The sequence below is a fragment of the Rutidosis leptorrhynchoides genome, unplaced genomic scaffold (assembly GCF_046630445.1).
Source record: "Rutidosis leptorrhynchoides isolate AG116_Rl617_1_P2 unplaced genomic scaffold, CSIRO_AGI_Rlap_v1 contig558, whole genome shotgun sequence".
NCBI lineage: Eukaryota > Viridiplantae > Streptophyta > Magnoliopsida > Asterales > Asteraceae > Rutidosis > Rutidosis leptorrhynchoides.
The window spans coordinates 1-22,986 of NW_027266782.1; the positions used below are offsets into that span (position 1 = coordinate 1).

The window sequence follows — 22,986 nt, forward strand, 5'->3', positions numbered from 1 at the left end:
GTAGTAATAAAGTTATACCATTTCATTATCATATGAGTTCTAAAATTCGGTTCGACAAAACTTATGGAACCTCCGAACCATAATATTAAATAAAGATACCTACGAACCAAATATTGTTAAATACAGGGACTTATAAATCTATTATCCCAACATAGTAAGACAATGACATCTGCCAACAAAAAAAAACTGAGCTGAGCTGAGAAATCTGTCAATGGCAGGTTGAAAACCCAATCAATTATAGGAATTCTCTAGAGAGAGAGAGTTACAGAGCTGAGCTATGGCTGCTAAAACGACGAGCAACCTTCTCCGGAGCAGTAGCAGTAAGAAGGAGAACCAAGGTCTTCTTCTAGGTCGGTACGAGATCGGAAAACTTTTGGGGCACGGCACTTTCGCGAAGGTATACTATGCTAGAAACGTGAAAACAGACGAAGGGGTCGCAATCAAAGTGATTGACAAAGAGAAAATCTTAAAGGGTGGATTAATCGCTCACATCAAGCGGGAGATTTCGATTTTGCGGAGAGTTCGACATCCTAACATCGTGCAATTGTTCGAAGTCATGGCGACGAAAGCAAAGATCTACTTTGTTATGGAGTACGTTCGTGGCGGAGAATTGTTCAATAAAGTTGCTAAAGGAAGGTTGAAGGAAGAAGTTGCTAGGAAGTATTTCCAGCAGCTGATTAGTGCCGTCGGATTCTGTCACGCAAGAGGTGTTTTCCACCGAGATTTGAAGCCGGAGAATCTTCTATTGGACGAGAATGGGAATTTAAAAGTTTCCGATTTTGGCTTGAGTGCTGTCTCCGATCAGATCAGACAGGACGGGCTCTTCCACACGTTTTGCGGCACGCCGGCCTATGTTGCTCCGGAGGTATTAGCTAGAAAAGGTTATTCTGCTGCTAAAGTTGATATTTGGTCTTGTGGTGTTGTTTTGTTCGTTTTAATGGCTGGTTATTTACCGTTTCATGATCAAAATGTTATGGTTATGTATAAGAAGATATATAAAGGTGAATTTAGGTGTCCTAGGTGGTTTTCGCCTGAGTTAACTAAGTTGCTAACTCGGCTTCTGGATATCAATCCGGATACTCGGGCGACAATTCCCCAGATTATGGAGAATAAATGGTTCAAAAAGGGTTTTAAGCATATTAAATTTTATATCGAAGATGACAAGCTGTGTAATGTTTTTGATATCGAGGAGGATGTTGGGTCGTCCTCGGATCGATCACTGTCGGAATCAGATCCGGAAGTGGAAACTAGGAGGAGGCTTACGACATTGCCTAGGCCTGCGAGTATGAATGCATTTGATTTAATATCATTTTCTCCGGGATTTGATTTGTCAGGTTTATTTGATGAGGGAGGAGAGGGTGCGAGATTCGTGTCAGGTGCTCCTGTATCGAAGATCATATCGAAATTGGAAGAAATAGCACAGCTTGTGAGTTTTACTGTCAGGAAAAAGGATTGTAGAGTGAATTTAGAAGGGTCTAGAGAAGGTGCCAAAGGGCCATTAACTATTGCAGCCGAGATATTTGAGTTGACACCTTCTTTGGTGGTTGTAGAGGTAAAGAAGAAAGGAGGAGACAGAGGAGAGTATGAGGAATTCTGTAATAAGGAGCTAAAACCTGGTTTACAGAATTTGACTAATGATGAATCTGTTTCTGAAACTGAAGATGTTCCTGATACTGTATCTGAATTCCGCCCCATTATTTGCCTTCAGATACTGAATAGAAAGGAGAAATATCAGGATTCGGATATCATGATAGAAATAGCTGGATTTGGATATCCTTGCGTATTAGATTCAGCGGGACTGATGAAATCTTATGCGGTCCTTAATCCTATGATCCAAACGGACCCTAAGGGTATGCTTTTCTCGGTCCGATTTCCACACCTATTACTTTTGTGTTGTATTATACTACTTGTTTTTGCCTTCTATTCTTAGTTTCCAGTTTTAGAAATTTTTATTTAATTCTGTTGTTTCAATTAGGCAGACTCACCATAGGTGCTGATACAAATCAGTTTTCCTATTCTTGTCATTGAGAAACGGCTGCTTAGAATATCAGAAGAGAGTGGTTACACTTTTCTTAGAGAACACGAAATTTAAATAACATTCTGCTACTAAAACTAGTTTTTGGTTTCTTTTTATGTTATATATATATTTAAGAGGCCATTTCCTTTCTTACAAGTTTCACTAAGAAGCCATTTCCCCATGCCTCAACGCCTAACTATAAGGCTATCACAATAGTGAAAAGTCTTCAATAATGCATTATTGGCAATGGGGCCCGCATATTCTTTATCGAATGATGAAATTCCTAGTGTATAGAAAGATCGGAAAAGTGGCAGACAAAATCAAAAGAAGAAATTTGAGCTTCGTCCAATGTAGAAATTTAACGATAAAAGTATCGTCATATGACTTTTCTAGTAGAAATTTCATTTCATGCCTAATAAAAACAACACATACGTGTAATAACAAGTTTCCAGTTTTAGGAATAGAAAAATTCCTACAATCTACTTCAACTTTTCGAATTGTTTCATTTTTCCACCTGAATTATTATTTGGTTCGTTTTCTTACCCTAACTTCACTATCGTTACACCTGTTAATAACTGCCGTCATGAAAATACGACGTACCATTTAACGGCTACCATGTGTACATCTACGTGGAAATTCTATTTAACTTGAAAAATATTTCAAAAAAAAAGGTAAAAAAAAAAAAGGTATTGCTGTTTGACTGGACCAGCCTGGCGCAATTAATCCATTCGGTGGGGAGATGGTACCCTTTAATCTTTATAAATAAGCCTAGGAATTGGCCCATGGTCCCAGGCCCAATAATCCAGCCCCCTTTATTTGCACCCACTATGGGTTACAGTTACAGGCTCGAGTCACCAAGCCCGGCGAACAATTTAGTTTCCCTCGCTAAATATAACCAATATTTAATTCATGGTTTTTGTCGAATGAAAACTAAATACTACAAAACACAAATCTCTATGCATGCTTTGGTCGTATAATTATATATACACTCACTGCTACTCCCAATGACCATTGAATTGATCTTCGTATTATTAAAATACAGCTTGTCCCCCTGTTCCCATTTCACCATTATATTTTGAAAATAAATTCAGTGCTACGTTTGAGTAACATTTTGCCGTGTACATCGCTAATAAATTGATAAATATATATGGAGAAAAAATTTGTTAAATTTTTTTTAAATCATGTTTGTTTAATTTTTTTTTATATTATCATGGATTATTATATTATATTTTTTTTATATATATTTTATGATTCACATATTATTTTATATGGGTATGGAAATTTGTGAATTCTAATGTACAAGTATAAAAAAAATATTAATCAAAATCAAACATGATTTGACTATTTTTATAATTATTTTTTCCTTAATATACATGTCTTTTTTTAGTGGTGGATATAATAAAATGGAAGATTTTTTTTTTTTTTAAACATGATTTTTGAACTCACTCTCCTTCCGATTCATTGAATTTATCCGACAAAATATCCTACTAGTAAAAGTATGGAAGAGTGAATCTCTTTATTAGACTTGTATATTTTTCCTATCATCTTACATTATGTACTTATTTCTATGTCGAAATAAAGTTATTCAATGATGACGTGTTACACAATTCTTCGATAAAAGAAATACTATTTTTCTCACAAGGGGCATTGAAAATGAAAAACGCCAAAGCCATAGACTTTTAGAGGGATGGAATTGAATAGTAGAAAATTTTTCTTTTTAAACTTGAGCAAACAAGTTGCTTTCTCGAGGTAAAGATTCCAATAAGCTTCTGTAAATGGGTTTCTAGTCAAAACAAGACTTTGGATTCATTATGTGACATTTATCAAAACCATTTACTAGTTCCCCGGTTCAGTTTATGTGAAAATGGAGCGTATGTTAGAGTTCTTTCTAGTTCATTTCTTCTTCTTCTTGGTGTGGTTGCACATTGTTTTTGCCTCTGACCCTCTTTTATCTCCAAAAGGTGTTAACTTTGAAGGTGGGCATTTCATATCATACTCTTTTTTTCATGTATCAACTACTATTACTGATTATTGTTATTTTTTGTATATTATGTTTCATAAATGAAGTGGCTGCATTAATGGCGATGAAAAGGGAAATGAGAGATGAGTTAAATGTCATGAATGGATGGGATATTAACTCAGTTGATCCATGTACATGGAACATGGTAGCTTGCTCTTCTGAAGCTTTTGTGGTTTCTCTGTAAGTTCATTTCATTAAACATGCATATTCCCTCGGAGAATTATTCGCTAATTAGATTTGGAAATAAGCTGGAATTAAGCATATATGTGTAGAAATATAGTTTTTTTTCAACCTTGTTGATTGAATGTAGTATTGACAATAGTACTAAATTTGGTTGATTGATTTCTGTGGATAGTGAAATGGCAAGTACTGGCTTATCTGGAATGCTTTCGCCAAGTATCGGGAATTTGAGTCACCTTCGGACATTGTAAGTCACTCTTTTGTTTTGGTCCTCTTCGGTGAAAGTAGTAGTTTTGATAGGATCCGGAGCATTGGTGGTGAAAGTAGGAGTTGTTTACAGAAACTTTACTACTTCATTCTATCTTTTGCATGGCTTGATTTACTGTAGGATATTTCTGTTATTTAAGATTATTGCAGAACAACGAATTATCTGGTCCAATCCCACCAGAGATAGGGCAACTATCCGAACTTAAAACAGTTGACCTATCTGGTAACCACTTTAATGGAGAAATCCCAAGTTCTTTGGGACTTTTAAGTCATCTAAGTTATTTGTGAGTACATTTTTCACTTTTGTCTCGCAATGATTTGGTAATTGGATTGTCAATGAATCTTCTTTAACGAGTTTGCTAAAAAATCTTTGCTTTCAGGCGTCTAAGCAGGAACAAACTATCTGGACAGATTCCGAAACTTGTTGCAGAACTCAGTGGCCTTTCATTCCTGTGTGTAACCAAATCTGCCTAATTAATCTGATTTTATATTCAATGATATTGGACTAATCACTATATAACTACACTTCACAGAGATTTATCATTCAATAATCTCAGTGGTCCTACTCCAAAAATACAAGCAAAGGGCTACAGGTGAGATATTTGTGTGACATGACATAATCGGATAGTTGTTTTTCAGACTGACTGCTCTCCATTTGAAAGTGTATATGTTTGGTTGTAGTATTACAGGAAACAGGTTTCTTTGCAATGCCTCGGCCATGCAAATTTGCTTGGGGGATCCAAATTCAGCACCTGTAAATGGTGATATAAATAAGACTTTCAAACTCCCTTTAAGTTTTACTAATACTACCTCCGTCCCAAACTACTAGTCAAGTTTTACATCCAGTGTTGTAACTAAACATTGACAACTATTTTGGACGGTGTATTATATTTTTATTCATATGCTTAAGAATTAGTTATTGTCTGGATTCAGATACAGGGGATTTATCTTCAAAAGTCAAGGAGCATCATCACCGTTGGGCGCTTTCTGTCGCTATAGGAATCAGCTGCACATTTTTGGTTTTGGTCACATTACTTGTTTTCTGGGCGCACTGGTTTCGTTCTCGTCTTCTCTACACATCATATGGTAAAAGCGGTTTTATCTTTGATTTATCCGAGAAAAACAGAATCTATGACTACAAAATATATTATTTATATATATAGGAATTTCGATGATAGGTTCGATTTTCCAGTGCAGCAAAATTACGAATTCGATGTTGGACATCTAAAGAGGTTTTCATTTCGCGAACTGCAAAATGCTACAAGCAATTTTAGCACAAGAAATATTATTGGGGAAGGGGGATTTGGAGTGGTATATAAAGGATATGTTTCGAATAGGAGAGTGGTGGCTGTAAAAAGGCTGAAAGATCCAAACTTCAGCACTGGAGAAGTACAGTTCCAAACAGAAGTCGAGATGATCGGCTTAGCCGTTCATCGTAACCTCTTGCGTTTATATGGCTTCTGTATCACTCCTCACGAAAGGTTACTTGTCTATCCCTACTTGCCTAATGGAAGCGTTGCTGATCGTTTGAGAGGTAACTTTTCTTTCACGTTTTCATTTTATTAAATATTTAAAACCCCCCAAGTTTTGTCGTAAATTATCCCCTACTCTTACAGACATCTGCCGAGAAAAGCCATCTCTGGATTGGTATAGAAGAATGCACATTGCAGTTGGAGCTGCACGTGGCCTGGTTTACTTGCACGAACAATGTAATCCAAGAATAATTCATAGAGATGTGAAAGCTGCCAATATTCTACTTGATGAGAGCTTTGAAGCTGTGGTTGGGGATTTCGGCCTTGCAAAGCTGTTAGATCAGAGGGATTCTCACGTCACAACGGCAGTTCGGGGTACTGTGGGACATATCGCACCGGAATATCTCTCTACCGGTCAATCCTCTGAGAAAACTGATGTTTTTGGTTTTGGGATATTGCTTTTGGAACTCGTGACAGGGCAAAAGGCGTTAGATGCTTCCAATGGTCAGGTTCAGAAGGGAATGATTCTCGACTGGGTAAGTAGTAATTTTCCAATCCATTTTTGCTTCAATTCGTCCTTTCATTTTAAAATGTTCGAATTTGGTCCATATTCTGGATTTTCTTCTTCTAAACTCCAAGGACCAATTCCGTACATTTATTTTTAAAAAGGCCTCCTGCCTCTATGTATAAACGCTGGTTCATCAAGAAAAGGACTTTGACTTGTTGATTCGTCGCCAGAGATGGCTTAGAACCAATAAAGAGTTCATTATTTAGTGGATTCTTCTGTTCTAATACTCCATTCGAGAGTTAACAGTATTATGTTCCTATCTAGCGGAACGCTATTGTATCCATATTACATTTTTGATAAACCATATGGACTAATTATCCATAAGATGGTTCGTGCAGGTTAGAACATTGCACGAGGAGCAAAGGCTAGAAGTATTGGTTGACCGAGACTTGAAAGGGTGTTTTGACTCGATGGAGCTAGAAATGGCTGTAGAGTTAGCTTTACAGTGTACTCGATCGAATCCTAGCCTCCGACCGAAGATGTCACAAGTCTTAAAGATCCTAGAAGGCCACGTGGCTCAATTTGAGGCTGAAGAAACGCAGGGTGGAACTAATGTTTCTGATGCAAGGACTTGTAGTTTCTCCAGAAGTGATGTACATGAAGAACCATCTTTCACCATTGAAGCAATGGAACTTTCAGGACCCCGTTGATGACGAAATCGTAGTATGGTACTTCCTAGTTCAAATTGTAAATTAAAAATCAGCTTTATATATTTCCCCTTCGTTGGTAGGATTAAGCACACCGGGCTCATTGCAAGCAAAATTTGAGTTAAGAGGGGTATAATTTTGCCTAATTATTACTTAGGAATACAGTATTATTAACCTTCACTTAGGAGGCATTTTGTCTCCAATGTGAAACATATTATTACCAGGTGTCCCATTGTTTGGTGACTTGTGGTATAAGAAAATCCAAAAACATTGTGCAGCAAAATTGTCAAAATCGACAAACAACGAGGACTAAAGAACAATGCTTGACATGTCATGAAAGTTGATTATTCGATCAATGAATAAGCATAAATAAAATGCAACAGCATTTGGATTAGTACTAGTCCCCAATATAAATAAACTTCTGGAATATGTCATGAAAGTTGACAAAACCTATCCCTTAATATTTGTAGTACTTACAATTGTCATTGTTATCTCAAAGTCAATTAATTGAACAAGTACCCAATATTTGTTGGCCTAGTGGTTATCGGATGGTGGGGTATCATCCTGGAGGTCATGGGATCGATCTTCCATGAATGTCGGGAGGACTACCCTTTGTATAGGGGTACAGTATTTTTGTGTCCTTTTTCGGCCGGAGGTGAACATGCAATAGCCGGACCGAAAACGCCGTTTCCGGTCCAACTAATCGCGGATTAGGGAGATGATTAATTAGTTATAACCGGTAATGGGGTTTCCGGTTTTAGTTAAAACCGGCAATCCGGTTTCCGGTTAAATTTCTATATAAAAACCTCCGCCGCGTTAATTCTTCCGCATTACATTTTCTCTTCTTCTCTCATCAGTAATTCTTCCGCATTACATTTTTTCTTCTTCTTTCATCAGTAAACGAGATTTTTTATTTATTTATTTTATAAATATGTCTTCTTATTTAAATTTATACTGGAGAAGTTCTATACAATTCGTAGAAGGGAAGGTCGTGGTGGGTAGCCTTCCCGACGCAACGTATTTCATCGATGGTATTTTGAGCTACGATGATTTTTCTCAAGTAATGTGCGATTATGCCGGAATTCAAAGAGAACGGGTACAATTGAATCTTATTTATGTATACGCGGTTGACAACGGTGAAAAACAATGTATCGTAATTAATGATGATGCTACGCTATCATTGATGTATCAACACCATTCTTGGAGTCGTGACTTGTTCATCAGCTACAATCCGATTCATAATTCGGACCGGACATCCGATCCCACTGAGGGATACGTTGCGCCCCAGCGGAGATCACTGTTGTAGAGGCTCGGGAGTCGAGTGTTCGGTAGCGTTAGACGACGCAGAGAGCAATCACCCGAGGAACCTCCGCCTGTTGTACCTCCTCCTCCGGCAGCAGCCGCTCGTCATTCCGTATCGGATTTTAGGGCTGGACCCTCTCGTCCACGTATCTTATAAATAAATAACTGGGAAGTGCAAAAGATTTTATCTAAATTATTTCCGAAAATTTTAAAATAGCTTCGGACAGATCGGTTTGACTTAAAACGACACGGTTTGACTTAAAACCTGATTTCCGGTACACGGTTTTAATTAAAATCGGAAATCCGGTTCACGGTCTGGCCAAAAAACGGTCGGTTTCACAAAAACGACACGGTTTGACTTAAAACCGGAAATACGGTTCCCGGTTTGGCTTAAAATATGACTTAGAACGACACGTTTTGACTTAAAACCGAATTTCCGGTTAAACTTCAAATAGGACTTAAAACCGACCGGATTTAATTAAAACCGGACCGGATTTACTTAAAACCGGACCGGATTTACTTAAAACCGGTCCGGATTTACTTAAAACCGGTCCGGATTTACTTAAAACCGGTCCGGTTTTACTTAAAACCGGAAATCCGGTTTCTGGATTTTTAAAAACCGGTATAACCCCTAAAACCGGAAACCGGGTCACCGGTTTAATGTAAAACCGGGAATCCGGTTTCCGGTTTTACATTAAACCGGTGACCCGGTTCCCGGTCCAAACTTCATCTTCAACCTCCCGACCTTCTCTCTCCCCGACGCCGTCCGTCTCGCTGCCCAACCTCCGTTCCTGTGATTCCGGCCGTTTCCGGCCACAATCCCGGTACCAATCAACTCCTCTCGACCTCACGATCATGAATATAACCTCTAATTTTCCTAACTCGTCTCCGTTTTCGTTTAATTTAAAAAAATCAAATTAGGGTTTGTCGGAAAATTTGGGGGTTTTGTCCGATTGAGATATATGTTAATCTACGTCGTCTCACGATCATTTATATGTAAAAATTAAGCTTAAAATCACATGAATTCGAGGTTAATTTTACCTTCAAAGTTTCGGAGATTGTAGAATTCGGACCGAATTCGATTGCTTTGTGTTTGTTGATGTTGGAGGAAGCTTTAGGATGCCGATTTCGGGTCAAACTCGCCGGAATTCGGTTGACTCGGTCTCAACTCACTCTTGACTCGAGCTTGACTTACCAGTAAAACGAAGTCCGATCGGTATGCTCCTTTGACAAAAGATGATCCTTACTGCCTATTCTATGTCATATAATTTTTTCAAAATTTTCGGATTTTTTTTAGAGAAAAGCCAAGTGAAGACGGAGAGAAATTATAGAGTTTTGTGATAAACGGACTGAAATTGTGTTTCCGGCCGGTATAAGTATTCTTCCGGTTTTCGAAATTTTTTTTCTTCCCAACTGCCACGTGGCAAGCCCTGATTGGACGAAAAAGTCGGTCGATTGACCGGTTTTGGGGTAACCGGTCAGACTGGTTGACCGGGTATCCCAAAACCGGTCAATCGACCGACTTTTTCGTCCAATCAGGGCTTGCCACGTGGCAGTTCAGGAACAAAAAAAAATATAAGACCGGAAACGGAAAATCCGGTCTTACTTAACACTTAATTACGCGTACTTAATTTGTTGGACCGGAAACGCCGTTTCCGGTCCAACTACAAATGTTCACCCCTCTTTTTTCCGGTCAAATGTTTATTTAGTTTAAAAAAAAATTAATTTATAATTTCCTCCTTTGTATAGTCCAAAACCAATCAAAAAATAAAATAAAGATGATGGAATAAGTATGCATACGCGTAACACGGTACAAGGAACTAATAAAATGCAAGTGGATTTTGTATATTTCATTAATCGGACCTATCAATGTGATTAAGCTTGATTCAAATTTATATCTTTAATCTGAAGACAAAACTTCATGTGTATATGTTAACTGTTAAGCACGTTACTTCTTCCTTAAACAATATGATTAAGTTCTCGGGTATTTTGGTTTCACCTGATTACCAATCCTTTGTTAGCAGACCAAACACTAAGGCTGTCAAGAGGACGACAATTACAGTTTTAGTGATCATGGTACATGGATCATATTAGCAGGTGTATCATTGTTTGGTGACTTGTATCATAAGAAAAACCAAAAACATTGTGTAACCAAATTGTCGAAATCGACAAACATTGAGTACTAAAGAGCAATGCTCGACATGTCATGAAAGTTGATATATTATAAGCATAGATAAAATGCAACAACATTTGGATTAGTAGAAGTCCCCAATATAAATAAAATTATGGATTATGTCATGAAAGTTGACAAAAGCTTTCCCTTAATATTTGTAGTTCTTATTATTGTCATTGCATGCTATCTCAAAGTCAATTTATTGAAGTATGCATACACGGTACAAGGAAATAATAAAGTGCAAGTGGATTTATATTTCATTAATCTGACCTATCAATGTGACTAAGGTTGATTAATTTGTATAAGTTAAGCTCGTTCCTTCTTCCCTCACAAATACCTCTGTTTATCAAATCTCATCTCTCACAAGTCACAGTTACCACTCACTACCATTTGTTTTTCTGGAAAAAAAAAAAAGGAAAGAAAATGGTCGACTTGATCCCGAGGAATGCAACTGACCTGTTGGCGAAGCTAGCTTCCCCTGCTTTTAAGGAAATCTTCTCCGCTTGGGGTGTCAAAACTGACCTTATGAAGCTTCAGGATACCCTGACCACTCTCCAGGCAGTTCTCTTGGACGCTGAGGAACAACAAGTCCACAATCGTCAGCTACGCGATTGGCTTAACAAGCTCAAGCTCGTTTGTTACGAGGTTGAAGATGTCTTAGATCTGTTTGAGGTTGAAGCTTTTACAAAGCAAGTGATCACTACTCAAGGTAGCTTCCAAAAAAAGGTACGACGCTTCTTCTCGTCTTCAAACTCTCTTGTGGTCAGTTATAAATTGGCCCACAAGATAAACGAAATCAGGGAGAGGCTAGATGATATTGCATCCCAAAAAAGTCAGTTTCATCTCACTCTGATTGCCACTCAAAGGCCTGCTATGGTTGTGAGTAGGGAAACCCACTCCTTTGTGGAAGCAAGTGAAGTCATTGGGAGAGATGGAAAAGAGAAAATCTCATCCAACTTCTATTGTTCTCAGTTGATAGTTCAAACAAGCCATATGTTATTCCTATAATTGGAATCGGAGGTATCGGGAAAACTACACTAGCTAAATTGGTTTATAATGACCAAAGAGTCGACTCACATTTCTGATTAAAAATGTGGGTTTGTGTGTCAGATGATTTTGATGTCAATCAATTGATTATCAAGATTATCAAATCTATATGTGGTCAAGATTGTAGCAACTATGATCTAGACCATTTGCAAGGAAGGTTACGAGATCTTTTGAGTGATCAAAAATATCTATTGACTTTGGATGATGTGTGGAATGAAGATTCCACAAAATGGGATGAGTTGAAAACTTTGCTTATAGGTGGTGCGATTGGGAGAAAAATCATGGTGACGACACGTGTGTCTCGTGTGGCTACAATTATGGGCACCAGTAGTTGCCCATATGACTTGGACAGTCTTTCGTACGAGAGTTGTGTATCTTTGTTTAATAAATGTGCATTTAGAGATGGGAAAGAGAAAGAGCACCCAAACCTGTATAAAATTGGTGAAGAGATTGTAAAAAAGTGCTATGGAATTCCGTTGGTTGTTAAAGCTATTGGGAGCATGCTCTTTTCAGTTACTGATAAAACTAGGTGGATTTCATTGCGGGATAATGAGCATGGGGAAGAAATCTACATGCTGATGGTAGTTTAATAGGTGGGTTGAAATTAAGTTATGATAACTTGTCATCTCCCTTAAAACAATGTTTCGTTTATTGTTTGCTTTTTCCAAAAGATCACGAGCTTAACAGTTTTAACTTAATCGCGTTTTGGAGGGGCCACGGACTACTTACATCTAGTCTTGACAATCAAGAGTCAGAAGAGATTGGCTTTGCATACATTATGGAGTTACGATCAAGATCATTCTTTCAAGACTTTACAGATTATAGTGCAATTATTTTTCTTTAAAATGCATGATATCATGCATGATCTTGCAATATCAATTGCAAAAGATGATTTCATGTTTGTTAAAGGAAGTGGGCTACGTATCTCATAAAACGTTCGACACTTGGTGATCCATACAAAGAGGCTTGGCAAAGAGCAAAACATTTTTACAGGATCATGCAACAAAAACAATGTTCGAACAATCTTTTGTTTACCAAGTGATAAGTCCCTCCACGAGGCCTTCTTTAACACTAGCATCTTAGACTTTAAAAGTTTACGGGTTTTAATATTTCAACATTCATCTGTTGAAGTGTTTCCATGATCTATCTGTACTTTGAAACAATTGCGATTTCTTGACTTCGAAGGTAATAAAAGAATTAATGAACTCCCAAATTCAATTTGCAAGCTACATAATCTACAATATCTCAGTTTTGAAGGATGTAGTGGACTTGAGGAGTTACCGAAGGATATGAAATATCTTAGCAGTCTTAGAGACTTGATGTTAACCACAAAACAAAAATCACTATCAGAGACCGGAATAGAGTGCCTGAAATCTTTGCAAACTTTAAAGTTCTCAGACTGCGAGAATTTAGAATATTTGTTTGAAGGGATGAGATTCCCTCCCGTACTTCAATCTTTGTTCATTTTAGTTTGTCCCAGATTGATCTTGCTGCCACCAGGACTCAAATGTGCCGCCGCATTAAAAGCTTTGGGTTTTTACCGTTGTCAAGAACTTGATTTGGGGTTGGAATCGGAAGGTCATCTAGATGTCAACACATCATTCGGGCTTCGTACACTAATGATTGCACAGTTACCAAAGTTGATAAGGTCCCCCATGGCTTCTTCGTGGATCTTTAAATTCAATAGAGGTCATAACTATTGTAAGATGCGAGAATCTCACAGAACTACCAGAGTCACTGTCGTGCTTCAAGTCGCTAAAAGATTTTAGGGTTGATTCATGCCCAAGCCTCACCACATTGCCACTCAGTGTAAAACACATCATTGCATTGAGAAAACTTCATATCCAAGATTGTGGACGCCTTACCATGATGATGGAAGACGATGACGAAAACCAACCGAGTGAACACAAGCTTGAGGAATTATATATCTCAACGCTACCAAAGTTAATGACATTTCCTCCATGGCTTCTTCAAGGGTCATCTGAGTCGCTGGTTAAGATTGTGATAGAAGATTGTCTACATTTGAAATCTCTTCCTCAGATTATGCAATCTCTCGCATCCGTCAATGAATTATACATTGATGGTTGTCCTCAACTGGGTGAAAGATGCAAGCAAGAAACCGGAGAAGATTACCATTTGATTGCTCGTGTTCAAAAGATTTTCATCGATGGCGTCAACATCAAATCAACTGTCAATTAGCAAGGTAACATTGGTAATTATTGCTCAGTCGTTAAGTAATTTCATCTTGTCCATTCAAGAGGATCTGTTTAATTAGTCCATTATTTTTATTTGGTTTGTAGCTGGAGTACCTATAGAGAATATACTATACCTTGGTGGATGTACCAAATATTGCCTCAGAGATTTAAAATATGCTAATGCTAGGATATGTGGAGCCGAGAAATGGAGAAAACCATTAGCCAATTTTCTAAGGCGCAACCTCATTTCATCGTGCGAGTTAACAGCGACTTGGTCACTCATGAAGTCATGGGATTGACAAAGCAAGTGCATTTTTACTTTGACGTTTGTTCCCTTTGGTCTTCAGTTTCATACTTTAGAAACGGAACGTATTTATTCCTGTTTGAGCAATTGTATGCCTTTGTAATTGTTTCTATTTATTTTAACGAAATTCCCAATGAAATCCCATCAGCTACTAATAATTCCTGGATGAAACTTTAGCCCTCGAAACTAGGTAAAACCGTTGGGATTGGTAATATAAAAAGCATCATCCACGATTCAAATTAAGCACACTCTTTGCTACTATAGCAAAAAGAAAATTGAATCATGTTGAAACAGAGGAGTGGGCGGGTGCTTCTGAGAAACTTTGACAAGTATTATTGGCTTTTACCTGTATTAATTAAGAATTAGTAAATGATAAAAGACGTATTTGGCTTTGCTTAATGATATGTTTATATAAAAATGATTTATCTTTTCGATGTAGGGTTGAGACAATCGAAATTAAATCAAAGCTGTGTGTGTTTTACATGAGGAAACCAAACATGAAGGGAAAAGTCCAGACAATAAACCAAAGGGGATTATAAATTATTGCTTAATCTATCAATCAGCTGTATAGATCTCTCAAGAATTTGGAAAGAAAGCTAGTTAAGTTTGAAAAAGCAGTGGGAACTCTCTGTAGTATTATTTATAAATGAATAAACAAAACATATCGTTTTCTTGTGCAAAACCTCAAAAAACGTTATTTTTATTTTTATTAAAAATGGCAAAGGAAACATGCCTTGAGAATGTCTCGAGCAAGACGAAAGATATTTGTGATCTATATATAGCAAAGGCTTGACAATAGAAGTTCCATACCAATACTATGCCTGAAAAAAAAGTAATGCAGGTTTCTCTTATCAACTCAATGACATGAATATTACTAATTCTACCAGCAGCTTAACTTCTCCTCCAAGAAAAAGGTATGCTATATCTCTCTCCGTAAACTATTAGACATATCTCACATGGACTAACATCGAAAAGGTAAAATTTGATTGATTCCATATAGTAGGAGATGCAGCGTAGAAACTCGAGTGGTATCGGTGCTGATGAAGGATGTGATACAATCAGGATCGAAATTCAGAGCAGGAGCAGCTTCTTCACCGCCCGATTACTGGTCTTGGAGAAAATACGGACAAAAATCCATCAAAGGCTCTCCTTATTATCCTAGGTCTTGTTGGTCATTTACTCATTTATGAAATGAAAATGAAACATTAATTAATTAAATATGTTGGATACATATAACAGGGGATATTATAGATGCAGTAGCTCTAAAGCGTGTCTGGCAAGGAAGCAAGTGGAGAGGAACCGTGTGGATCCCACGATGCTCCTCATGACTTACGCCGGCCACCACAACCACCCTCACAATTCTTCTTCGTCTTCCAGAAACCACCACCACCACCAAGCTCCCAAGCCCAAGCAGCCTGAGCAGGATGAACTCTCGTGGTTTACAGAATCGAGTGATCAAGTATCATTAGAGAACCCAACCAAATTGGAGAATATGAAATTATTGGGAGAATCCATGCATTTTCCGATGAGGGATCAAGTAGACGATGACGAGGACTCGTTGTTCGCTGAACTCGGGGAGCTACCGGAAAGCTTCATTTAGTAGTACTAGTTTAATCGTGTGGGATCACAAATCAGGATGTGTTGACGCTTGTGTTTGTTTGTTTATTTCTATTCAACGGTCAGGAAACTTATGCTTATTATTGTACCTCACACAACAAGATACCATTTCATATTTAACTCAAAACGCATGTACCAGACAGGTTGTTACCTTAATTACCACTCCTCATTCCCAAAAATAAAATACATAAAATAAATAAATTTCCATTATAGAGGGAAAATTAATGAACTCAATTAGACGGATAACTTGACACAGACGTAAAAATTTATCCTCTTAATCAGACGAAATAACTCAACTTAAATTAATATCATAAGTTTTGTAAATTTATCGATCATCCTCTACAACAGAAACTATGTGAGCTTTTTTAGGTTCATTCCTGTTCCGATTCGCCGTTTAAATCAACAATCTCCCAGTCAGATTCACAAAATTCATCCTCTTCATCTACCATGGGCTTAGATTTAGCGGAAGGGATGAAACCTTTTTTACGCAATTGACTGCAAATACTCTTCTTCAGCATGTTTCTAGAAGCAAACACTTCTGGCAGTTTTATCTGAGAAAAAAAAAGTTATCAGTCAAGTCTCGCTCAACCACTAGATGAGCAGATCGAATAGGATTTTGAAAAGAAAGATCAGTACCTTGAATGATCTGTGTCTTCGAGATTTATTAGAGACGGAACAAAGTTCAGTATTGTTTATAATGATGCAACTTTCCTCGAGCTTTGTCTGATGGCATGGTTGAGAAATTTCGGGGAAAAGGTCCGTTACGTCATTCGCCATGCTTTCTTTCAATTTTTCTATTAAGAATGAATGATATGAGATGTGAGAAAATTAAAGTTCTAAGCTTTATGCTAGGCAGTTTGAATATAGTTTCACAATTTTGTTCTACAGAGAAAATTCTCAGCAAGTTGGTCATAGATGTAAGGAAACAAATACTTACCAACTGCTTCCGTTGAAAAGAAACAAGGATCGAGCTGGCTAACACGATCATCATCATCACATGCTAAGCACTCCACGGTATGAACTTCTCCTTCAAGATCTCTATTATCCTTTTCAAGATTAGAGCTACTTGTAGTAACACCATCTGACGCTTGAGAAAGAACTTCAACGTTTGAACAATTCTCAATATCTGACAGTCTAGTAGGAAAAGATTTATCATTAATAGGATCCTCCTTGACACAAGCTTCTGCAATCTCGGACTTAATTTCACCAACTCCACCTTTTGAAGACGAATCAGAGAGTGTCTCCTTAACTGTAATTTGATCTACCATTGAGAAGGGAAGTTCCTTTTTTGAATGATCATCAAGAGTAGCATCTTTTAAGACATAATTCAAATTCTCACAGGATTTGTGATCAGTGTCTTTTAAGACAGACAACGGATGATTTTCCCCTCCAATATCCATCACATCTCGCACAAGTTCAGAGCAAAATTGTTTGACGTTTGTTGTCGCTGTTTGTAGATGGCTCTCGACATATCTAAATGTTTCCTGTCAAAATTTAAATATTTTGGACTCGAAGAGCATCAGTATTTAAATGGAGCAACAACACAACGGATGATGGAAAACTCAACAGTGAAACAAACTGGTCAAGGTAGATAATGATATCATTTAAAAGTCAATACCTTCGGTATGGAATCTTCTTCGCAAAAATCATCAAAAAAGTTCTGGATCATATTGTCAATCCGTTTTATATCCATTCTGACCCACAATCGTTTTTAAACTCTGACTTGAAAAGGCTATGCAAACTGCAGTAGACCAGATCAAAAAGTCATTCGCAGATGAACAAAATATAAGTGTCAAAATCTAGAATATTAAACAATGATATAATTCTTCAACCAAGAATTTAACTTTAGAGATTGTACAATTGAGATCTTTCATGTATAATGAATCAGGTGATCGCTTAAGCGCAAAAACCTTATCCAGAACCCCCACTAGAAGTATTTAAGCAGTCTAAATATCGATTTAAGAATTTAACGAATCAAAAGATTAACTATAACTTAACCACAATTGTACAAGGACATTGGCTTTAGTCAGCTCAGCTTCTGATCATCGGGGTTTTAGATAACGTCGCGATTTCTAAGGTTATTCAGATGACATTATAATATTAATCTATCTAAAACTTTATAGCTATTGGGGTTTACTAGCAGGATTTAAACAAGAACCAACACGAAAAGTTAAAATTTTTGCAGCTAAACTGAAATCAAAAGTAACCTCTACTAGTTGATTAAATAGGAATATTAAATTACTGGGAAAGCAAACAAAAAGGCATGAAGTGAAACCATCAAAAAGAACCAAAAGCCCTTCAAAAGTAAGTATAGTATGTCTTCTAAGTGTATAAAACAAGCACTCAGAAACCAAAAGTCAGTTTGATCGGTTTGTTTATGATTTCTTTCAGCTGATCGACAACACGTGAAAGAAGAGCAGAATCAAGAAAACATGTTGGAAACGACCACTTACATGTACGAGGAAGAAGAAATCGTCAATCTCCAGCAGCTAAGAGGTGAAGAAGAAGAATTTTATGACAGTGTTGGGGTTTATAAAAGGAAGAAAAACATAAAAACCTTGTTTTGGAAGGAGGAAGACAAAGGAAAGAACTTGTGTTGGGTTGGGCTTCCTTGTTGAGTTGATTTTTGACTCCGGTTCCACTTTTAGTATACGAGGTCAAATAGGAAACAAACAAACTAACTAAAAATCTTCCTATTATATTTTACTTTACTTAAGGAGTAAAAAAAAAAGAAATTTTAAAATTTAAAATTCCTTTAAAAAAAATTAAAGTTCATTGACGTATAACTGTACAGTACTACCTTTGTCCGTAATTAACTGTCGTTTTTTTAGCATAGAAGCCACGGTTAATTACGGACGAAGGGAGTATGTACAACACTACAAATCTGGAGATACGAGCAAGGCTACAACTTGGAACAAGCATACAGCTCAATAAACTCCTACTAAGGCAGAAACTATCAAGTCTCAACAAGCCTATAACTGGGGAAGCTGTAAGGATAAAATATTTAATTTGAAGTATTTGTAGAGTTACTTGATCTATCACTTAAAGATTAAGGGCCTAAGAGTATAATCTCTTATAGTCAGGGATTAGAATTTACAGATAGTACACTAGAGAAAAATTAGGATCATCAGTCATCAGAGTCTAGTTTGAACATAATTTGTTTGTTCGTCGCATTTGAAAGTGAACGGTTCGTGAACCATTTTTTTCCGAATAAATACGAGCAATCAATTGAACATTAACACATATTGTCACCCCTATTAATAGAATGAACATTAGAACATATTGTCACAAAATGGAATAAATAAACCAAACCAAACCAATCACAATTCATACATGTAAATAATACAGAAGAGTTTATGGGATCTCAGATTACAAAGGATTGCGTTGCTTGCAGCACACGGCATTTATCTATATATAGCTTTTCATGTTTCTATTAATATACACATTGCCTACATGAACCTTTTATATATATATATATATATATATATTTTTCTTAATTTCTAGATTTATGATAACTTCATAAAACAAGTAGTCATTTTCGGGCATCAAGGAATCTTGCGGGTCAAGCAGACGAGCTCAAAGATTCAAAGTAAGAGACTCTTTGCCTCTTGTTTGGAGAGTATTCCAGAAAGCTTGAAGCTTTATCCACAACAGATCTTAAAGCCTGATAAACGGAGCTCCTAAGAATTTGACATGCTTCAATATCTCCTTTATCACGAGTCGTGAAGATGAAAATATGCTTCAACCGACCTTCTAAGGTTGAAATTTCTGCTTTCACCATATCTATTCGAAGAGCGTCTAAAGCTTGTCTAAGATCAGTCAAAAGTTCAGGCCTGTAATCACAACAGAGAGATGCTCTGAACGATAAAGTTCCGTTTCCTGATCCGTTATCGTATGGTTCAACTGTCACTTCATCGGTGTCCATTGGAATTAGAGTTCCTTTACTGGCTTCTATTGCCATCTTTTTCAGTTTTTTCACTTGGCTTATAACTTCAGCAAGCAGACTGGCCTTATCCATCTATAAACGAAACCAATTAGTAGAAATTAAAAATTTCAAATCCAAATATAGAAATCAACAAATTTAAAATATAATTAGAGGCAAGTTGTTTGATAAATTATACTAGTAATAAATAATTTGTGCAAGCCTGGCAGATCAAATCAGGAAAAACCAATATATAAAAAGAAAATGGTCATGAAAGGGAAGTGATATCCTACAAATAAAACAATATATTTATGGCTATCATACTTCACTACATCAGTTTCTTGCTTACATGCATCTCCTCGACAGTCGTAGAATACAATATATAAATAGTTGACAAACACACATCAATGCTACAAAACCAATACTGGCAATGCTGACCTACCGAATGATCAAATCAAAATCATTAAAACTCACCACATATATGATTGAGCATAAGAATAATATAAGTTTCTCAACTAGCCAGCTCTTGATATATTATTAAAATAGCATAAGGATTATTCAATGAAAAAATTAGGTGACTTCTTCAGAAACTATAAAGATCACACGTGCTATTGACAACATGAAAATATAAACATATTAAAATTCACCATTTATAGACTTTTCTATCTTCATAACTTGGATAAGTGATTAATGTATCCATACAAAACAACACTGATAGATAAAATTATTGGATTAGGTAGAAACTGTTATCAAATCCTATCACGTTGATTAAAATATTAGAGGGTCAAACAAATTCATTTAGGACTTGGGATATCAAGGTAATGGCACAGAGAAACCGGAAACAAATTGGGTTTTCAGTTCTAAGTTGAACTTTTTTAGAGTTTTAGTAGCCTGCACTATGAAAGTGTATTCCCAGATTTGATAAACGGACACGTGGTCCCTATATAGTTATATAAATGAAGAGACTGATGCAACATTAAAAAAATAATTTCGCTGCAGTTGACTTGATATATATAATAAAATGAGTTGACTTTACTAATTAACACACACCATAATGTTAGACTTTCATTCCATTGGACTAATATCAATTAATGTGTCAGCGAAACCATATCGTTTCTGCATATCAGTATCCTCAACCCCAAAGAAACAAGCACACAGCATGTTTGACATTGAAAGTAAAATGTCAAGTTTATGATCTTAAGCTTAGAGAAAGCACTAAGAATTATATGTTGGAAAGAAATTCATGTACATGGAGCATCTGAACCTACTGCAAAATAGAACACCTTAAGAAATGAGCTTTATAGTACGCAGAATGTCGTTGGTGATTATCAACAACTGCGCCTGCCATGGAATAATGCATGAGTTCGTGGAAGCTGATTTTTAAACAATAGGGAAAGAGTTAAGATTGGCAAAAAGCCATCCCTGCTGAGTTCAAGTGACTCCATCAGTTATAACTCAGTCACAACTCTAAATCATAAAACTCAAGACTTGATAAAGATGAACTTGTAAATCATGAATGAAACATGAACTTGACAATAACAATTACAAAAAGCTCATGTCAAGGAGGCAAAGTAGCGACTTCCAATACTCAACCATGAATTAAGATTCAAGCCTTGAATCCATTTCAGTTTAGCATATTCATTTAAGATAATTATTCCCTCCGTCTCTCAATTTTTAAGTTATTGGCAACAACACAAAGAACGAGGTTAAAGGGAAAATTTAACATATTTTGATCTAAATTAGGCATGAAGGTATATATTTTGAGACAAAATGAAAAGTCTAAAAAACCTGTATTGCGAGACGGAGGGAGTATTAATATAATCAACTCCTAGTTAAGAGTTCATGACATCTATCTTAACTAAGCAATCAAAGAATAAAAAACAATGATGAACTACTAAAAAACTAACCTTTTCAGTGGAAGGGACGAGGCCACGAAGTGTATCAAGATGAGCATTGATCCTTTCTCTCCTCCTTCGTTCTGCCTCACTATGACTCTTCAAAGCCGCCATAGCTTTCTCCTCGGAAACTCCCTTCTTCCCAGATTTCATAACCACTGGAGCTTTTACAAGCTCCCCCTTTTCACAATCTAAAACCAGAGACTCTGACACCGACCCATACTTCAAATCACCATTAAAAACATCTAAACTACTCGAAAACGGATTAAACATCTTGAAAAAATCAGACCCAGTTGAGGAATTCAAGTTAGGATAAAAAGCAGCCATTAAAAATTTGAACTTTTTTTAAGAACCAGAAGTGGCGGAGACAAGACCAGGAGGACGAGTTGTGGGTGCAAACCAAAAAGATAGCTTTTGGAGAGTAAAGTGTTGTTGTTTGTTGTTAAAAGCTTTGTTTGTCAGAACAGCAACTTCCATACCGGAAAAGGACAACATGAAGATAGATTTGTTTGAAAGACAACGAGAACGACAAGACGAATCAACAAGAGAACATCCACATTTTCCTCTTCGTTGCTTTGAATTCCAACATTTTTTTTTTTTTGTTTTCTTTTCGAGATTGTGTGTGATTGTCGGAGAACTGGTAATAAACAGAGGCTGGGTTTTGCAGATTCCGATGAATATTCAGTGATAAAGCCAAAGATGGTTTTTGTATCTGCCGGGAAAGTTTGTGGGACAAAGACAACGAAGTCTGTTTATGGGAGCTGAAAAGATTCACGAAGACACAATGGAAACTGTGTTGACAATTAAATAGCCATCGATTTTGTTTTTATTTAATTTTTTTATTGTTTTTTTTATTAATTTAATAAGAGCACTACTGCTAGTCAAAGATTAAATAATGAAATTTCAAATAAAAAAAAAGATTAAATAATGAGTAAGTTAGTACTAAATTCAGTAAATTTATATTGTGATAGAGAATTTTTAGAAAATGTAAATAAAAATAAAAATTTACCATAAGGAATTAAATGTAAATATAAATAAGTTGAATATTAAAGATGTATTTATCGATTTATAAAAAAAAAAAAAAAGATGCATAAATTGAAGTTGAACTTTTTTATGTTTTGCCTAATGTATTCTTTAACCAGTTTTTTACGGTTTCATGCATTCACAGCTCGAACGAAATTAGTCTTATCTATCGATTATATGCTCGTATTTTGAATGAGAGACGATTGTGGAGATATCTAGAGACATCTATTTTCTTTTTAACCATTTCATGCGTTCATAATTGAAACGAAATTAATCTTATATCTATCAATTGAACGTTCACAACTAAAACGAAAGATAAATCTTATATCTATCGATT

General features: G+C 36.4%; 4 protein-coding genes and 1 pseudogene across 6 annotated transcripts; 4 read left to right on the plus strand and 1 right to left on the minus strand.

The window, feature by feature from the left end:
* The first annotated feature begins 277 nt into the window (after positions 1-277).
* On the plus strand, positions 278-1,719 carry LOC139884484 (CBL-interacting serine/threonine-protein kinase 12-like). The gene is made up of 2 exons (XM_071868507.1): positions 278-1,658; positions 1,691-1,719. The coding sequence occupies exons 1-2, from the start codon at positions 278-280 to the stop codon at positions 1,717-1,719; spliced, it is 1,410 nt and encodes a 469-aa protein (XP_071724608.1).
* Positions 1,720-3,920: 2,201 nt separating this feature from the next.
* On the plus strand, positions 3,921-7,174 carry LOC139884485 (probable LRR receptor-like serine/threonine-protein kinase At5g45780). Of its 3 annotated transcripts, none has more exons than XM_071868508.1 (11): positions 3,921-3,993; positions 4,085-4,217; positions 4,393-4,464; positions 4,625-4,768; positions 4,865-4,936; positions 5,018-5,077; positions 5,166-5,245; positions 5,418-5,579; positions 5,677-6,018; positions 6,101-6,492; positions 6,863-7,174. In XM_071868508.1, exons 2-11 carry the CDS (start codon positions 4,096-4,098, stop codon positions 7,172-7,174), a joined length of 1,758 nt encoding a protein of 585 aa, XP_071724609.1. In that variant the 5' UTR covers positions 3,921-3,993; positions 4,085-4,095. The 3 variants fall into 3 exon arrangements, with proteins under 3 accessions (XP_071724609.1, XP_071724610.1, XP_071724611.1); XM_071868509.1 differs by having other exon boundaries at positions 5,418-5,570; XM_071868510.1 differs by having other exon boundaries at positions 5,424-5,570.
* Positions 7,175-11,069: 3,895 nt separating this feature from the next.
* Positions 11,070-13,892, plus strand: LOC139884474 (putative disease resistance protein RGA1; annotated as a pseudogene).
* Positions 13,893-15,056: 1,164 nt separating this feature from the next.
* On the plus strand, positions 15,057-15,792 carry LOC139884475 (probable WRKY transcription factor 65). The gene is made up of 3 exons (XM_071868500.1): positions 15,057-15,106; positions 15,196-15,354; positions 15,432-15,792. Exons 1-3 carry the CDS (start codon positions 15,057-15,059, stop codon positions 15,790-15,792), a joined length of 570 nt encoding a protein of 189 aa, XP_071724601.1.
* Positions 15,793-19,371: 3,579 nt separating this feature from the next.
* Positions 19,372-21,953, minus strand: LOC139884476 (transcription factor bHLH30-like). Its single transcript, XM_071868501.1, has 2 exons — positions 21,639-21,953; positions 19,372-19,827 (listed from the first exon to the last, which is right to left on the minus strand). Exons 1-2 carry the CDS (start codon positions 21,951-21,953, stop codon positions 19,372-19,374), a joined length of 771 nt encoding a protein of 256 aa, XP_071724602.1.
* Positions 21,954-22,986: the final 1,033 nt, after the last annotated feature.

What these genes read in the sequence shown, in the direction of transcription:
- LOC139884476 (XM_071868501.1), bottom strand. Translation starts at nt 21,953, where the DNA reads ATGGCTGCTTTTTATCCTAACTTGAATTCCTCAACTGGGTCTGATTTT. An exon ending in TCGTCCCTTCCACTGAAAAG is followed by an intron (nt 19,828 to 21,638) that starts GTTAGTTTTTTA and finishes TTTCGTTTATAG; the next exon opens with ATGGATAAGGCCAGTCTGCT.
- LOC139884485 (XM_071868508.1), top strand. Translation starts at nt 4,096, where the DNA reads ATGGCGATGAAAAGGGAAATGAGAGATGAGTTAAATGTCATGAATGGA. An exon ending in ATACAAGCAAAGGGCTACAG is followed by an intron (nt 5,078 to 5,165) that starts GTGAGATATTTG and finishes GTTTGGTTGTAG; the next exon opens with TATTACAGGAAACAGGTTTC. An exon ending in CACATCATATGGTAAAAGCG is followed by an intron (nt 5,580 to 5,676) that starts GTTTTATCTTTG and finishes TCGATTTTCCAG; the next exon opens with TGCAGCAAAATTACGAATTC.
- LOC139884475 (XM_071868500.1), top strand. Translation starts at nt 15,057, where the DNA reads ATGAATATTACTAATTCTACCAGCAGCTTAACTTCTCCTCCAAGAAAA. An exon ending in ACTTCTCCTCCAAGAAAAAG is followed by an intron (nt 15,107 to 15,195) that starts GTATGCTATATC and finishes TCCATATAGTAG; the next exon opens with GAGATGCAGCGTAGAAACTC. An exon ending in GGCTCTCCTTATTATCCTAG is followed by an intron (nt 15,355 to 15,431) that starts GTCTTGTTGGTC and finishes TACATATAACAG; the next exon opens with GGGATATTATAGATGCAGTA.
- LOC139884484 (XM_071868507.1), top strand. Translation starts at nt 278, where the DNA reads ATGGCTGCTAAAACGACGAGCAACCTTCTCCGGAGCAGTAGCAGTAAG. An exon ending in TGAATCTGTTTCTGAAACTG is followed by an intron (nt 1,659 to 1,690) that starts AAGATGTTCCTG and finishes TCTGAATTCCGC; the next exon opens with CCCATTATTTGCCTTCAGAT.